Source organism: Vanessa tameamea, chromosome 24 (genome assembly GCF_037043105.1).
Source record: "Vanessa tameamea isolate UH-Manoa-2023 chromosome 24, ilVanTame1 primary haplotype, whole genome shotgun sequence".
In the NCBI taxonomy this organism is placed as follows: domain Eukaryota; kingdom Metazoa; phylum Arthropoda; class Insecta; order Lepidoptera; family Nymphalidae; genus Vanessa; species Vanessa tameamea.
Genome location: NC_087332.1, coordinates 8,784,129 through 8,803,178, shown reverse-complemented (window position 1 = coordinate 8,803,178; position 19,050 = coordinate 8,784,129). Strand labels below are relative to the sequence as shown.

The 19,050-nt window shown below is 32.8% G+C and overlaps 3 protein-coding genes across 5 annotated transcripts in view; 1 reads left to right on the top strand and 2 right to left on the bottom strand.

Annotated features, from left to right (window-relative positions):
* Positions 1–8,484, bottom strand: part of LOC113399576 (protein split ends-like) — a 30,173-nt gene extending 21,689 nt beyond the window's left edge. For all 3 annotated transcript variants that reach the window (XM_064218773.1, XM_064218774.1, XM_064218775.1), the window contains exon 1: positions 8,322–8,484. The gene's annotated coding sequence lies outside the window, so the exon portion shown is untranslated. The remainder of the gene's footprint in view (positions 1–8,321) is intronic.
* A 281-nt stretch (positions 8,485–8,765) lies between these two features.
* On the top strand, positions 8,766–14,201 carry LOC113399581 (RNA-binding protein 34). Its single transcript, XM_026638736.2, has 6 exons — positions 8,766–10,162; positions 10,877–11,006; positions 11,842–12,055; positions 12,304–12,563; positions 13,668–13,772; positions 14,045–14,201. Exons 1-6 carry the CDS (start codon positions 8,868–8,870, stop codon positions 14,108–14,110), a joined length of 2,070 nt encoding a protein of 689 aa, XP_026494521.2. The 5' UTR covers positions 8,766–8,867; the 3' UTR covers positions 14,111–14,201.
* A 907-nt stretch (positions 14,202–15,108) lies between these two features.
* LOC113399580 (ABC transporter G family member 23) overlaps positions 15,109–19,050 on the bottom strand; it is a 98,905-nt gene continuing 94,963 nt past the window's right edge. Inside the window, exons 11-16 of the mRNA XM_026638734.2 lie at positions 18,375–18,530; positions 17,371–17,605; positions 17,016–17,140; positions 16,671–16,795; positions 16,305–16,549; positions 15,109–16,012 (exon numbers count right to left, since the gene is read on the bottom strand). Coding sequence (XP_026494519.2) covers positions 15,690–16,012; positions 16,305–16,549; positions 16,671–16,795; positions 17,016–17,140; positions 17,371–17,605; positions 18,375–18,530 — 1,209 coding nt within the window. The 3' untranslated portion in view covers positions 15,109–15,689. The remainder of the gene's footprint in view (positions 16,013–16,304; positions 16,550–16,670; positions 16,796–17,015; positions 17,141–17,370; positions 17,606–18,374; positions 18,531–19,050) is intronic.

Genomic DNA, 19,050 nt, shown 5'->3' with positions numbered 1-19,050 from the left:
ACCTTTGCTTATAAAAGTTCAAGAATAAAGCTCTAATCGACAACCCAAATCATTTTAATTGTTACAACATTGCACCCAGCGTGTAAAACAATAGAGTCCAATTTAGAACAAAAGTATATTGGACTTAGAACAATTACAAAACTGCACAGGATATAATAAGACTAACGGCCAATGCAAAACACATTTTGAATCACAATTAAACACAGACTAAGAAGACAAACTAATACCAGCTCTTATGTTTTCCTCAGGTCTCATAGACAAGAACTGTCTTTTGGAACGAAGTCTTACGATCGTTTCAGACGACCTTTCCATCTCTTTGTATCTTTGTATTTAATATAAAATTATGTAAACATTATTTTTTTCTTGTAATTTAATTAGTCTTAAACGTTTATTCCATGATGTCTGTACATCACCGTACAATGTTTTTAGTACATAATGTAACAGATTAAGCAACTTTGTTTTAACCACGTTTTGGTGTCCCACGACACTTTTTTTTTTTTTTAATAATTAGGTATATAGAGATTAGCTAAAGCGTATTTCATAAAAGACCTCTTGTTAAAAACATTTGATGCTTATTCCACCACGCTGGTCCAATGTTGGTGTGCGGATACCCATGTAGCAGAAAGTACTTCTGACAGGTGTAGTTTTCCTCACGAAATGTATAAAATAAAAAAATAAAACCTATCTGATTTTCTCGGTTCAAATAGGTAAATATTTCATACCATGTTGTTATGTATTACCTTCTAAAGCTAATATTACTTGACCTGAATACCTACGATATGATTGATACGATATCAAATTAAAGGATAACACTGACACGTAACTTAAATCTCTTCACAAAATTGCTTCTACTCATTTCAACATAGTTTTAAGTTTAAACATATAAACTTATATAGTTAACCAGCCCCGACTTCATCCGGATTTAATAAATTATAGCTCTTAGCGCTACGAATCGCTTAAATACACTCAAAAAAGTCATAATTCATAATCGTTTAGGAGTTCAGATACATACATACGGACAAAACATTTTTTTGTTGTTGTTTAAACGAATAATCGGAGTGGCTTATTACTAATATTCCTATTTAATATCAATCGGCGATAGCCCTAAGGGATGGCCCATTTATACTTCATTTTAAGATTTAAATACATATATACCATTTTTCAAAGTCGATACACGTAAATTTGTTCATTCGTTCGCTAGTTAAACACAATCGAACAGATGGAAGGCTATAGCAATAGGATACTGTTTTATTAGTATCCTATATTTAAAAAAAAAACGGCTGATATTGGCGCTACTCCGAATGGCTGGGGAGCATCTGTTTCCCAATGTTAGCATTTGTCGCGAGTCCACGAGAATGGAGAACTTTATGATCCTTAACACGTGGTCTCTATTTGAGGGCTTTCCTTTCCTAACGGGTCTAGTAAGTCCTACGAACGACCTGCCCTATACACTTCAGCATTCTATCTCGGCAAGTCGCGTCGACTATCATATCTATCATAATGTTTAAAATAGTGAATCAGGCCTAAAGGGACCACTTACCGGATCCTATGTCAACATTAGCCACACACAAGATTAGTATTGAAACTTGTTACAAAGACAAACAACGATAACATTTAAGTAAATCCAAAGGATAACATTATAACTGGATCATATCTATGAAAATATTGAAACTAACAGAATAGGTCATTAATATAAGCATAATGATACGATAAACATACAATATTAAGTTTAAAACTGAGTTCACTTATGTTGTTAAGGAAAATTAGCTTGAATTACTTCAAGTGCTGTAGGAAATATCAAACATACCTTACAACATGTCTTCTTCTTCCATACTTCTCTGTCGGACGTCATCTCACTAGTAACATTCTTTCTAACCATATCGTCCTTCACACGATCCATCCATCGTTTCTTGGGTCGTCCCCTACCTCTATATACATCCACATCCATTTTCAAAACCTTTCTCACAACATGGTCCTCATTCCTCCGCATAACATGCCCATACCAAGACAAGAACCTAATTAAAACCTTTAATATTAATAGCGTAAGCCGATTGTTATCCCAGTGGTTAGGTGGCGATAGCTGCATATAAAAATATCGGTTATAGACTCATTTCAAAGAGCTCCATCCGCAGATGTGCACAAAATTGAAGAGGATTCTTGGTGGCATTTTTCGAAATTGTTACGAATCATCAAAGAATATCTTTTGAAAAAAGTTTCTGGTCGGTTAGCGGCGCTATGGATGTATAAGAAAAAAAATTAAAAACGTAATCAAAATTAAAGTAAATTGTTTTCGAACGAACTCCAATTCTAACTGAACTGTAAATGTATATTTGATACTAAAAAATCATTTGAAAGAGGTTTCATCATTTTGGCGCCAAATGGACATGAGTGACTTGCAGTTTACAATGGAATTAAATCAAAACTAAATGTGTCATAAAATTCCTAAAAAATGACTGTAATTTTTATGACCTTTATGTTTGTATTTCCAGTATATTAGTCTAGTAATTATAAAAAAATATATATTAAATAGGTAGACGGGAGGGCAAACGGGTCGCCTGATGGTGAGTGGTCACCATTCTTTTATTGTCAATGCGTCAATCTTGTTCAAATGATAGGTGACGTCGCTTGTGCCTGTAGTTACACGGACTCACCCACAAATCGGAACACAACACTAACTACCACTGTTTGGCGTTGAATATCTAATGAATGAGCGGTACTTACCGAGACGGGCTTCAGTAAAACATTTGTATGTTGTGTGACACGTGACCTACACACAATCACACAAATGTCATACATATGGGGTTACTCGAATGAAAATCTAGACCGAATAGAGTATTTCGGAGTGAATCTTTAGGCACGAGGTATTGCTTTTATATGAAATTCGGTTAATACATACAAACTAAACACACGTGCTAAAGCGAGTCGTTCCAGTTATGTATTGATTGTGTAGGGAGGTCAGATTGTACTACGAACGAGTGCGAAACTAATCCATACTTGTATTACCTGTATCTATGTTAACAAAATAACATAAAACATGTATTTAATCAAATTTCTTAAATAAAAGTTATCACCCAGACGAACGATTTAATACAATGCTTAAAACATTTAGCAAGTTGTTTTGTAATCTTCTGCGGTCAAACTTGTTTAGTAGTCACATGTTTAAAAACGATTATAATGCAAATTTTAGTTACACCGACGTTAACTCATATGTACATACAAACATACATATATACAGGACCGTATTTTTATCAAATTAAAATATTCTTTATTCGAGTAGACTAATAAAAACCCTTTTGAATCGTCACGTTACATATTAAATGTAAAACTACCACCGGATCGGAAAGTGATTTCTACCGAGAAGAATCGGTAACAAACTCAGTACTACTTTCGACTATTCTTATCACAAAATTTATGCCAAAGGAAAGTTTTTTTTTTTTTTTTTAATAAAAACAGTATAGAAAATCTTAAAACAGCAGAAATAGGAAACAAATACAATCGTGACTTTTTTTTATCAAGAGTAACCCAAAAAAAAAAAATTCGCGATAAACCCAATATTAATAGTGAAATAGTAAATAGACGAACGCAATAAAATAATTTTGTTTTAATGATTGAAGCTAAACAGCCAAGCGATTTATTTTAAAGCCAGTTCTCAACGGCGGCTTCGACCGTATTTGAGGGACGGGTGTTCACTGGGTATTACATACCCTATGTTTTTCAGTTTATATTATCTTCAAAAATATCTAGTACTAATATTATAAGTACTACATACATTTTTTGTTATACTTTAAAATACTTTTAAAAAATCCTAATTTTATATAGATACATAATTTGAGTATTTGTTAATTACTTGGTCTTAGTAGATTCACTACATTTTTTAATGTAACAGTGGAAACTTTTTTTTCTTATGTAAGACTTATTTTGGTATCAGATGTTTGTTTCATACTGCACTGTTTCTTGAAAAAAAAAAATAATTAAGCAATGTAGTACTTATAAGTATTTAGTGCTAGATATTTTAACTCGAATGAACGTGCAAGAGTTGCACACGCTTTATTTATATTGATAACATATATAATTAGATAAACTAATTACCTATTTATTATATAACACGTATTTCGATCAACGTGTGTGTCACAAGCATTATCTATTTCAAACTCTTGCTTACAAAACCTCATTATTCAACTAAACGCTTATTTTACAGACGGACATCTTCAATATTTGTCTTATAACACGTTTTACTTAACATACGAATGTTTCACAAGTATCGTATTTGCAAGTCAAATCTAGTAAAGATATCTCGTTTGACCCTTAGAAACCTAGGTTCAAGAAACACTGAATAGGACACATCGAACACCTAGTTACTATGCGAATATCTTTACAAATTGGTATTTGAAATTTGCAAATTCTAATCTTTACTAATACTACAAATGCGAATGTAACTCTGTCGGTTACCTCATCACGCTTAGAACATTAAGCCGATTTAGATGTAATTTTGTATGGAGGTAGTTTGAGTACCGGAAAAGGACACAGGTTACTTTTTTTTATTTACACCTCGAGGGGTTAAGATGGAGGTTGACGGTTTGCGTGGTAAATACGCAGGTTCGGCTAAATCTTACACAAAGTAGTAAAACGCGTGAATCTGACACGAAGTATTCGGGTTCAAAGTCGCGGAACGCCCCAGCTACGCGTGGGTGCAATTAATTACATAAAAAAGTGATATCAATATAATTTATACTCTATAGGATTTGATCGTTAGTTCCGGGGAATACCCCCTTCACATAGACAAACAAATTTAACCTCTGGATAATATTGACTTACAATCCTTAGACTTATTTTTATTTCTATTTGTTTTAATTTTTAATTATTATATATATACACAATATACGCATTTTTTTCTGTATGCGTAAAATATTTACAAATTTTGTAACTATCTCCCAAATAAATAAGTTGTATTGCATACGACCAGTTTAGTGACATAAAACCTCATATCAAGGATATTCGCAGAATGTGACTTGACTTGTTCTTTTTAGTAATTTAGTATAATTTTTCATCGTCAAGAATAACAGAGGAGTTATGAAGCTACAACACAAATACTGTTTATTGTACTCCAACAAAACTAAAAAAGTTCCACTTCTTTATGATAAAATAATAATAATAATAATATAATCCACTTATGGCCTTGGCACTTGATTGGCGATTTAGTCAGCCTGTGCGTGCATATCACAAAAAATCATTATCATATTTTTTTTCATAGCGCGCCAAAAGAAGTATAACTTCAAAAAGGGAAGATGTATAAGAATACTCTGTCGCTAATAGAATTGTGAGGTTTCTTCCAGGCGTGCTTAAGTCAGAGGAAAGAAAATATAATAATTAAGCACGCCAATAATTATACCAAGATCAGTAACACTAATAGCGTGTACCTAATTCCAATCCACAAAAAAAAAATGGAAAATAATCAAGAACCAAACCACAAAGTAGTCAGACAGATTAAAGCACCGCTTCCAAACATTTATGGATAAAAAGTATTTAAATAATACATTTTATTCTAGCTAGCGACTGAGATAATGACTTCATAGAAATAAAAATAACACGACCAACTAAATTAAAAAACAAAAATTACGGAGCGTGAAGCCCTCGGTTGCCACAATGACCAGATTCTATTGAGTGTACTCAAACTTTGGACAAATCAGATTTTGAATTTAAAAAAAAAAAAATTAATAAACACAATTATATAATAATAAATGAAGAACATGACAGATAATTATTAAAATAGAAAATGAATAACCATATAGAATACCTTTATCGGCTATCAAAGTAAAAAAAAAATAGTTTTACTCATATTGAAAAAAATAAAATAAATATATTATTCTCATACACATCCTCAACACTCACATAAATAACATTTAATGAAAATCGTTTTCTAAACATACAATTATTATAAAATTTTATTAAGTTCATATTGATTCAGTTATAGGATGGGCACACTTGAATGACTTCCACGCATCAGTTGTCATGTGTTAATAGCCGTGATTCCTTCAAAGCTATCGCTTCATTCATGACAATTTATAATCTGTACTAATGTTATAAATGCGAAAGTAACTAGTCTGTCTATCTGATGCTCTTCCACAGAACCAAATTGGATGAAATTTGGTATGAAAAACGCTTGCACTTGAAACCTACTTCTTATGCCTACATCTGATGCAACCAACCCCTAAACTCCCTAAATCTGTTAGCAACTTGAGTGTAACCTACTAGTTACATATATGTATAACAAAAAATGAAAATACCATATTAAAATTTTTGATATATCAATTTTATAAAATGAAAAAACCTCTTCAAAATTATCTCTGCATTTACACTAACTAAACAACTATAAGTATAATATGTTGAATGATCTTGGTAAACAATTGCCGAATCTGATATAAGTAACTCAATTCATTTATTGATTTACTTTTTCACAAACTTTTTATTTACTTTATTTTCTTTTATACAGTATATAGATGAAGTTATAATTGCATGTAACCCGTACAAACGTCTCACTGCTGGGCTAGGCCTCCTCTCCTGGAAAATGACTTGAATCCTATTTCACCACGCTACTCTTATTTGCATGGTCGATAAGGCTCCAATACTATTTATCAATTATACGAATATGAGATTAGATCTTCAACCAATAATTTTAATTATAATAAAAACAACAAAAATCTTTTCTCTCAGAATATAATTTTCAATAAAAACTTTTAATAGTTTGATAATGTGTATAAATCTAATCATTAAAGTAATTTTTGGTATATTGACCTTTTGAAAATTAATTGTTTTATATATAAAACATTTATTCATGCACAATTTAATTAAAGAACATCTTTAGTCATATGTTATTAGCTTTAGTTACTTGAGAAATAAATACTATATATCTCACTAATATATTTACCTATAGGAAATTAGTGTTTTGATTTGTTACACAATCAATTGAAAGCCAAGCCAAAGTAAAATGATGATTAATAAGTGCTCACAAAAGCCTACTTGAATAAAGTATATTTTGATTTAAACGGGCCTCCAAGCTCAACTAATATATTAGGTCGCTTATACATACATTAGTTACATTGGCTCATTTACCATTCAAACAGGAACATAACAATACTAAGAATTGCTGTTTGGCAGTAGAATATGTGATGAGACCTACCCAGAGTTTGGACAAAGCCATACCACTGAGTAATATATAATTACAAGATTGAAATAGAAGTAGGATTAATTAAAATATAATATTTCCTAGTGCAACAACTCTGTTATAACTTGCCAATTTAAGATAAATTAACCCTACCTATATAGATCATTAGAATTAATTGTTTTAAGGTCTTTGAACTGCTTTCGAATATTTAACTTCATTTTAATTGTTTTTTTATTAATGATAATCTTAAATAAGGAAAATTAGATAAAAACGAATAGACTTCACTTGAACCGCAATATACCATGATTCTATTTCGAACAGTTTTTCCTTAATTGCTATTATAGATCTATAATTCATACTTAACTTTGGTTCATTCGTATGTAAAAATTTTCAGAGCATAATTGTTAATAAAAACAAGTCATAAAATTTTTACCTTTGATTGTATTACAATTAAAATATTTTATAAATAAAACCTTATCAATAGTGTTCATAATTAAAACAATAACAGTGATGATAAAAATAGTAAAATACACAACAACGAATAACATTGATACTTGATAGATCTTATCTGGAGTGTATTGATCAAATATTGTTTTGTAAATAAACTACGACATTTAAAACTCAAAAATCAATTTCAAAATATAATTATATGGTAAAACTATCGCGTATGTGACAACGTTAAACACGTATTTCGTATAATATTACTACTTGTCTAACTAAGGTCACAGTTATAAAACATAGTAGAACACTTCCTCGTTTTTTTTTTGTTGAAATTAGATTTCTCTTAAACGTGTTTTAAGATTTTTAATACGAGAATAGCGTAATGTATATCACTTTTAATAGCTATTACTATAATAATAATTATAAATAAAATTAATTTTGGTATTGAAAAATATATTTCTTTTGATTCAAGCGCGTAATTATTTTTCTAACCTTAACTGTAATAACTGTTACAATACTTATTTTGATTATGTTATTATAAACAATACGATTAGGATGTGTTTAATACTAAATATAATATGTTGTATTTGAACAAGAAAAGAGTTAATAAGGAAGGAATTAGACACAAAAAATAAATTGAAAGAATGGCGGGCGGCATAACATGGCGCGGTAGTAGAAATATTTTTAATATATTTAATAGGTATAACAATATACTTACACGTAGCCCCTAAGCAATCCACACTAAATATTTTTTATCACTTAACTATCACTAAGTTATACGTGAAAATATCAAATAAAATAAATGATTAACTTGAAAGCGTCGTTACTATTCATCATATATCAGCGGCACAAACGAAATTGTGTTGTGTCAGTGTTGCTAGTTGCTACGTTACTAGTGGTAATGGTAAAGGTTATTGCAAAATATTTACATACACTAAATTTATTTCAAATGTTTATAACATTCATTTATTTACATATTTCAAAACAATTAAATTATACTTTAAATAAATGTTAATGACCTAATTAAAATATTACAAAAAAAAACTTTAATATGACATATATTTAAATAAAATTAATACAAAAATATTTTTAACTTTGCTTTAAATAATGGCAATATGTTCAAAATTGACGGCATTCTGATTAATAATCTGTGTTATAATAAATTGACTTGTCAATTTATGATCACATTGGTTTTAAGTCAAAAATACCATGTGGGTTTGTTATCAAGTTGACAAAAAGTATTTTTAAATATAGTTGAAAGAATATGGATTACGTAGTAGGCAGTGTCGCTGCCTTGATTTCAGGTAACGTAACACCAAACCGCCCCAAGAAGTTAAAAAAAGCCGGTACACCTATGAAACATCAGCCTTCGCCCAATGTGACACCCAAGAGTGAATTTGTGGAAGATAGGTCGATATTTCTATCACCGTCGATGCAAAAGAAAAAGGCTATAGTAAAAAAATCACCTAAAAGAATATTCCAGAATCCAGATTTGGATGTTACTAAAGAAGACGACGGTAACATAAGTTTGACAAGCCCTAAGGCTGATAAAGTGAAAAAACATCTTAAAGAAGAGTTAGAGGCTAATTGTACAGTAGATCAAGTTATGTTAAGCCCTAAATCACCGGATAGTGAGCAAGAAAATCTTCGATCACCTTCATTGAAGAAAAAAATGAAAGTGGATCAAACCGAAAGCAATGCCAATACAAATGAAATCACACCCAAAAAAAAGAAAAAACAGCGCAACTCAATGGTAGAATCTCAATGTTTGTTACCGATTGACGAAAACGTAATAAAAAATAATGATGAAGAAAACCTTATAAAAAATACGGAAGTCACTCAAAATGAGAGTCCAACTAAGAAAAAGAAAAAATCCAACCCTGTATCAGAAGAAGAAATAGAGAACGTACCTGATGCAAACACTCCCCAAGATGAAAAACAGAAAAGCAAAAAGAAGAAAAAGAATAAACTCCCACTAGATCCACCAGTAACTAAAGTGACAAATCTATTAGAATTACAAAGCCCAAAAAAGAAAAATAGAAAAAATAAAAACAAAAAATCAAATGGCACCAAAGTTGAATCTAAAAATATAAACATAAATGCAGTTTCTGATAAAGATACTAATGCAGAAGTCATACAAGATAAACCAGAATCAAAAGATGTGACAAATGCATTAGAATCACAAAGCCCTAAGAAGAAAAATAAAAAAAATAAGAAAAAGAAATCAGATGACACAAACATAGAACCTGAAAATGTAAGTATTAACTCAAATGCAGTTACTAATAAAGATTCTGATTCAGAACATGAATCGGATAATGAAATAGAATCAGAGAATGAGGAAATCAATAAAAAAGCCCTTGAAACAGCTCCCGCGGAAGATAGTTCCGAGGATGAAGCAGAAAAGCCTGTAAAGCCTAAAAAGGTGGAAAATAAAAAAGAAGTAATCACAGAAGAAGAAATCAAGAGGACAATTTTTGTAGGCAATGTGCCCTTCAGTAGTAAATGTAAGAAGGAAATCAAGAAAATCTTCAGTCAGTATGGTCAGATAGAAACAGTCAGGTATTTGTAATCATTATTCATATATTAATCTTATGTATTAAAGAGAACTGGTAAATGGTGCACTTGATGTTGGCCAGTCTAAGCTCGAAAGACACAAATGAATATATATATATATATATATATATATATATATATATATATATATATATATATATATTGTAATGTATATATATATATATATATATATATATATATATATATATATATATATATATATATATTGTAATGTATATATATATATATATATATATTGTAATGTATATATATATATATATTGTAATGTATATATATATATATATATATATATATATATATATATATACAGTACATACAAACCTGCAATAATGGGGCCCCTGTCTAATCCAGCTTTACCTTTACCATGTCATATTTAGCTGTATAATTTTTATTATTACGAGGTACTCCTCAAAAAGTTCCAAAATAAAAGGGATCAGTGTACTGCACTCTATAGTTATTTTACAAAACATTTGTCAGATTTTTCCTGTGTATAAAAATATCACTGTAATACAATTTATCGAACCTTTCTACCTTTGGATGTAACATTTAATGTTTTTTGATCTTTGATATAAATGGTCTACAAATTCCCAGCAAATTGTATGCATTTCCAATAGCAGTACTGCTTCTATAGTTGTATTTGTAAAGTGTGATGTTCCCACTTTTTTATTTATCTTTCTTATATATATAAATGAATTTCAGAATACGCACAGTACCAGTTAAAGACGCAAGAGTGACACCCAAAATGGCTGTGATCAAAAACGAACTGCACCCTGACAGAAGTACGGTGAACGTATATGTGAAATATACTGATACCTCTTCTGTGGACAAGGTAAGAATAGTTGTTTTCCAACATCTATACTTATAAAATTATTTGTCTTTTATAATTATCAATGCACAGTCAAAATTATTCAGTCTAGAAATAAATTTAGAACATGACTTTATTTTATAAACACTCCACTAAGATCTGATTTTCAGGTGTGACTTTGTATGCATATTCCCCATTTTAAGTAAGGATAGGCAGATAGTTTTAGATACAAGCTTTTTTGTTAAAATTATTGTCTAAAAATGTTATTTTGGCTTTATAAATAAAATAAATATATTTTGTAATGATTATATTATTTCATTTAAAGTTTGAAAGACCATAATTGTCTCTGATGTGTGATTAATGGTCGGTATTATAAGAAGTAGCTTCCTTAGCTAAAGATATGTATAGTCTATTCCAATAGAAGTAGGAAAAAAGATAAAAAAACCTTAGATTTACATATTTTATTTATAATACAACACTATTACACTTAACTTACTTCCAGTTTAATTTTACTTCCAAAATATTGTAGTTTTTTGTAGTGAATATCATAGATTAATCAAGCTCTCAACCAATGATGTCGCTTCGATTTGCTGTCAAATGTTATTCATTTGGCATTTTTCCTGTTATGGTTGGGATAGAGTATATAATATAATCATGTAAAGTAATAATTAACTTAATGACCAATAAAATACTAAATGTGTTTTATAATTTTAAACACAAAAATCAGATGAAATTATCATTTATTAACCCTCTTTAGTTCTGAGACCTGTTTACTAAATTTTTCTTCTATAATCAAGACCCGGAAATATAGTTATGTGTGAATTGTAACTTGATTTTATGTTTAAATTATTAATTTCAGGCACTAGCAGCTAATAATACAGTGCTCAATGATCATCACCTGCGTGTGTCTCGTAGTGATACGACGGGAGCAGCTCATGATCCCAAATGTTCAGTATTTGTTGGTAACATACCATTTGCATTGGAGGATGAAACACTTAGAGCAAAATTTGAAAAGTGCGGTGAGATAGAATCAGTCAGGATCATAAGAGACAAGAAAACAAATGCTGGAAAAGGTAAACAAAATAATTATATCAGTATCACTAAGTTAGGCATAGAGCTTACTTAATAATGATTTCAACTGCAAGTTAAATGAGAATCTTGCTAGATGTCATTGTAGCGAGCTTAGTGGTCTTTTTTTTGATTATCAAAAAATACTCATCAATTAGATTATATTTTAAAGAAATACTTTAAAGACGCTGCCTGTGACAGCATGCTAGTAAAAGGTGTATAAATAAAAATGTTTATTCTTTTTTTATTACAGGTTTTGGCTACATAAATTTCTCATCAAAAGACGGCGTAGAATTAGCACTTTCGCTTACAGATGAGGATCTTACAATAAAAAATAGAATTATGAGAGTGAAGAGATGCACTCAAGCTGAACAGAGGAAGACAGGGAAACCTGACAGACGAATCCAAGGTCCTCCTGGAAATCAATTTGGGAGAGGCAGGTTCCCTGACAAACAAAGTGATGAAAAGAATGGTGGTGCATATAGACGAGTAATGAACAAAAGGAGACATCAGGTAAACAAAGTTTTAAGTCTTTTATTCAATGAGTTTTCTAGTATTCAATTAAATTGAAAAAAAAAGTATAAAAATATAATATTAAAAAATTGTGACTTATTTAAGGCTTTTGATTGCTTGTTACAAAATGTTTGCATATAACAGTAAATTGAGTTTAATATTAAGAAAGTGCATAAATCTTTTAATGTCATATAAGTAATCAGACATCAGTGTGGCAGTTGTATTTAAACGTAAGTAAATTTAGGAGTCCCGCAAGGCTGCTTTTATAGACCGTTGCTTTAATTTACATTTCGTTTTAACAAAACATAGGTTATCTGAATTGAACTGCAATAGACAATATGTCAAGCTGGAATTAGCCTTTGTATTAGAGTTAGTGTCATCGCAGACCTGTAAATCAGTATACTTATATATAAGTTAAAAGTTGCTTTAAAATATTAAATATAATAAAAGATACAATATCATGTAACAATTGACGACCTCCGTGGTCGAGTAGTGTGTACACCGATTTTCATGGGTACGCTACTCTGAGGTCCAGGGTTCGATTCCCGGCCGAGTCGATGTAGAAAAAGTTCATTAGTTTTCTATTTTGTCTTGGGTCTGGGTGTTTGTGGTACTGTCGTTACTTCTGATTTTCCATAACACAAGTGCTTTAGCTACTTACATTGGGATCAGAGTGATGTATGTGATGTTGTCCAATATTTATTATTTATTATTATTATTACAAGATAACTTGCATGGTTGTTTGTTATGTTACCTGATGATAGAAATTATGACTGCAAAAATTCTGAATCTTAGATGTTATGTATCGTACACTGGTACATTTGCTTGTTAATTGTATTTGACTTAGTAGTTCTAATAGAATGACAAAGGAGTTGGTGGTACCTTCCCAGCTGTCTGAAAATTGTGTGTTAGCCTATAAAGTAGTAAAAAAATGTTATAGGGTTTAAACATCCAAAGATTTTTAGTAGCAATCCCTAGATGATTGTAGTACATACATTGGTGTGTTCTTAAAGCCGTTATGATTACTGTTTGTGACACTAAAGATTTATATACAAAAAAAAAATATATATTTTTATTACTTACACAAATAATTTTAATTTTAAGGAGGGTAACGATGGACCGCCGAATAAGCGCCAGAACATGAACCAGCCGTACAAAGAGAAGAAAACGAGGAAGGAGTTCGTTGGAATTACAGCAGAAAAGAAAAAGGTAAGAGTTTCTGTAAAATTTTATGGTACTATATATATATACCACATTGCCAGGCAAAGGCTCCCTAATCACCTTATTGCACCACATAACTCCCCTCCAGAGCACATCGACCCACTTTGGTGAATATAACCATCACATACATCCAGATCGTTCTCAAGTAAAAAGAAAAATCCGGTACTATTCCGATTTCAATCCAGAATCTGTAAAATCTCTTATGTTAAAAGTTATTATTTAATAATATTTGTTTAATTATTAAACCTCAATTCTTTCAGAAACAAAAATTCAACAAGGGACTGAAGAAGAAGAAAGCTTTGAGTGAAATATTAACAAAAAAGTAGTTTTATCTACGTTTGTGTGATAATTGATACATATTGTAAGTTATTTTTATGCTAATATTTTATCATAATAAACTTGTTAATTTGATTGTAATTTGTTTTTCTTTACAATTAATTTAATTTATCTCATTTAGTTAATTTGCATATTCTAGAAGTTAAATAAAGAGTTCTAACTCTATTTTACCACATGATATGTAGGATTTATATGTGAAGTCTAATATATCAGCAAACGGCAGAGAAATATTGTGTACTCGTGTAGTGGAGTGTACGTCAGTCCTCAGTCCCATACACGATGTAACGGTAAATATCAGGTCCAGGTCAGGTCCTAAAATACTACCTTGAGGTACACTTAATATAGTACATTGCTATGATTTTATTTTGTTAATTTGACGTTATTTCTGATTTTTCATGTGTTAAAAGTTTGTCGCGTACTGTATTATCCTTTATTATCAGTTATATCGCTTCCACAATATAATTCTACCTCTAACTAGGAATTAAATCAGTTTTTATTGAACTGTGATCTAAGCAATCAAATGCTTTCGACATATCTAAAAAAAAACATATATCCAGTTTTGGTTTTAAACAAAGTATGGATGTAAAAATAAAACACAGTTGCAGAATATATATATAGAAGAAATAGATTTATTACCACGAATATAATAAAATTCAGTAATGATAAGATTTTATTTATAAACTTCAAAACTAGCAGTCATACAACAAAATATCAGCTCGCAAATATCCCATTGCTGGCATAAATTTTGCGCTTCTGTTAAGGCGAAGCGGTTCGACTACACCCGTGTCAAAATCTCTTCCAACACATGAATGCTTCATAGATTCTAGGTTTCATTGATACGAAAAATATAATCTTCTGCGAATAATATGGAAGGATTGGACCTATTGGCTCTTGAGATGTTTAATAGTAATATATATTTAAATAACAATAATTATAGACAATGCAGTTATTATACGCAGTGTGCAAAAGGGTAAAAAAAACAAATTAATAATTATTTGGTACAGTTTTATTGTATAATTGTCATTACAAAAATGTCAATGTTATCAAAAATAATCACAGTCTGACACTTCTATTCTATACGTAGTTCTATGTAATGGAATTACAGTATTGCCCGCTTATACTACGTACAAGAAATATTACAACTATAAAGAGAAAATAAATAGATGTTCTGTCAATTGTAAATTTTCATGCAAGCACCATTGTTAATAGAAAAAATAAATAAAAAATACAACAATAATCCAATCCAACGACGACCTGTCCTGTCGGGTTACAGAAAACGATAAACTTACACATACAACCTTACACGATACGAGACTTAAATTAGAGTACTCTAAGCTTACTGTACAAATATATATCGTTCTAAATCAACCAATCGTAATAGAAAATTCCCACTAAAAATACGGATCCAGATCGAAGATGGCGCCTGAGAAGCGATAACAGTAGATCTGCACTAGACCGCCACGAACGTCCCGGCGCGCCCGGCGGCCTCCACGAACAATCGAGCGAATGAATCGAAAATCACCATCACGTCTATGGCACCGTCCTATGCTATGGTAACTCATCGAGCGGCTAGCCGCGCTTGAAGCGCAGGATGGTGAGCGTGACGACGAGGAAGAGCGCGATCCAGGCCAGCGTGGCCACGAAGCCCAGGTACACGGCGGGCTCGGCCAGCGGCCAGCCGCGCGTGAGCACGGCGCGCAGCGCGGACGTGGCCAGCGTGAGCGGCAGGCACAGCGCCACGCCGCGCAGCAGCCACGGCATGCCCTCGATGGGCCAGATCACGCCGCTCAGCAGCAGCGTGGGGTAGAACGAGCCCAGCGCCAGCTGGATGGCGTTGCGCTCCAGCTCGCACGCCGCCGAGATCACGAAGCCGAAGCACATGCCGCACAGCCCTGCGGCCACACTACTCTGAGCGCTGCGGTAAACGCGCTCCTCCCCGGCCCGCCCTGGGGGCCCCTGGGAGGAGCCGGGAAGACACTCGGGAGATGTCAACGAAAGTCGACGAGTATTAACTCCACGCTTTTTATTATCTTGGGTATACGAGTAAATTCTAACTGCTGAGTTTAAATAATGTCGGTTGCTCATTTAAATGGTTTGGTTGGAACTCGGAAGGCAGTTTTAATTCGATAGCTTTAGATCCGTTTAAACGTTTGTACTGAAAGTGTATATCGAGAGTGCACTCACCTTGAAGTAGCGTGAGCATGACGACGTAGGCGATGTTTCCGTTGCACTTCACTCCGAACACGAGAATCATGAATATGAGTACGAGAGCGGTCTGACCGCACATCACCACGAACTGGGTGATCACGTGGGAGAACAGGATCTCTCCGGGGGAGACTCCGGCGACCCAGGACCTGTCGAGCAGACCCTCCATCCTTTCGACGATCAACGCTGATGATGTCAGAGCGACGGCCAAGAAGAATACGATCCTGTAGAATTATTAAATGGTCATTTGTATCCTTGTATTAACATTGTAGAATAAAATCGAACCGCGAGGTATCTTCATTAAATAATTCAATATATTGAAAAGAAACATTTCAAAGTTCTCACGTGAGAATGACGCCGGGCGCTACGAAGTCAGTGAAGGAAGGATTGTTGTCTCCGTAAATGGGGTCCTTGAAGTCAATGGGGATATCGCCCACCTTGGGGTTGTAGTGACAAGTCGATAGCAAGTCCTGAAAGAATGGTAACGAGATGATTAATTAATGGAGCTTTTGGTCGAAACCCAGTGATACCACCAAACTTTACAAAAAATTGTCATTTAAAATGCTAGAATAAGACCTACGGAGGCAGTCTTATTTTGCTAGAGAAAATTAATAAATACGAAAACAGAATAAATAATACGTCGGAAAGCCAATAAGAGCAATAAATATAAAAACACCAATAATAGCTTACCTTAGCAAAGTCCCGGTATGAGAACTGTATGTCCCTGTTGAGCATCAGACCGATCTGCTGGTTGGACATGTCCAGCCACACTTGAACCTCGGATGACGATATCGTCTCGTTGTCTGCTGTGTCCGCTGTAGGTCAGGTTAGGCTCTTATAACACTGTATTAACTGTAAATTGATCTATCTGCCGCGATGTCTTGTTAATTTCGAATTTCTCAAACATAAGTACCCTAATTGTACTTATTTTGGTCCCATTTAACGAGTTTTTCAATTACGAGAGAGTAATTATCCTTAAATTTTCTTAACAGACAAATCTGATAACCTTAAGTAACTAGTAAGTACAGAATAGGATACAACTTACCCAAAGCTAATCTAGCAACCAAGGAATCAGTATAATTCTCATTAAAGTATATCGCTCCCCAAGCATTGCCGACTTCCACGGCGTGGATCGCGGAGCTCAAGTCGGCGTAATACTCTTTGATAATGGACTGGTTCTTGAGGTTGGCGAGGTATCGACACGAGAGGTTCTTCATGGAGCAGGAAGCGTTGTAGGGACAGTTACCATCTATCACGTTCACATCGTCGTTCACGACCGCCTGAATAAGCGAATTAGGACTTGATATAGAGGAATTATTAGAATACAAAAGAATTACCGTATAAATTATAATAACAACAAAATCGTTCCTTTTACGAAAGTTATATAATATTATTTGCTGTTCTATATGGATCAGAGTGTTGGGCTGTAAAAGGGATGACTGAAAGACAATTGCATGTGGCGGAGATGAGAATGCTGAGAGGAATGTGTGGTGTTACGCGAATGGATAGAGTAAGGAATGAGTACATAAGAGGAAGTTTGAAAGTGGCACCGGTAACCGAGAAGCTATCTGGAAACCGGCTGTCTTGGTATGGGCATGTTATGCGGAGGAATGAGGACCATGTTGTGAGAAAGGTCTTGAAAATGGATGTGGATGGATATAGAGGTAGGGGACGACCCAAGAAACGATGGATGGATTGTGTGAAAGACGATATGGTTAGAAAGAATGTTACTAGTGAGATGACGTCCGACAGAGAAGTATGGAAGAAGACATGCTGCGCCGACCCCAAGTAAAATTGGGATAAGGGCAGGAGGATGATGTAATATTATTTAAATATTGAAGCTGCGAGAAAAATCTTAGAAGTATTTAAATGGATTATCGAATCTAATTATGGTTGAGTACGTAGTGTTAACTTAGATTGTGACGAGATAAGTTAGAGGGTTGCTCCTTTTTGAGCTAGTTAAAAGTTAAGTTGCAAATTAAAATGGTTCGTAAAATGGTGGTAAATTAGATAGTGGTAAAACAATGGAGTTAGGTTGTTGGCGCTTACCAGACGAAGACCACTTGGATCCCTTCCAATAGCGAGACAGAAGAGGATGACCTGCATAACAGGTAAAGCGAAGATGAACAACATAACTCCGATGTTACGCCACATACGTAAGAAGTTCTTCTGGATCAGCGCTTTGATCTTTCCTCTTGATGTAAACTGAAAATAAGAGAGACAAGTATTTAAAACATAACCTCAACGTAACTGCCTAAAATATTCAGTTTGTTTTGTTTTCATAAAATTGTCTAGATGGCATTACTAGTATTTTAAATCGCGCTAACGTTTTGTACAAATGATTTACATATCAATACAAGTTCATGTCAATTGATGAGTCGTTCAGATGGAAGATTAATTAATACAGTGAATAGTGAGATCAGTATAATAAGGCATTGTTGCAACTTGCAAATACCAAAGTACGTTTCTGTTGTAAGACAACATTTAAAACTGTAGTGTTTCAGAATTCTAGTGCTGGGTCATTCCTGATTTTACGTAAAATGAAACGAACCAGTTTTTTACATTTACAAAACAGTACTTTGAAACGGTTATAAAAAAAACCGGTTTGTTTTCATAGGTTCGAGAACTTACTATACTTACGATACTTTACTGAAATAATGTATACCAAATTTGTATTGTATTTATTTAGGAATAAGATTCATTGTGCCATATTCGTTACTTCAAA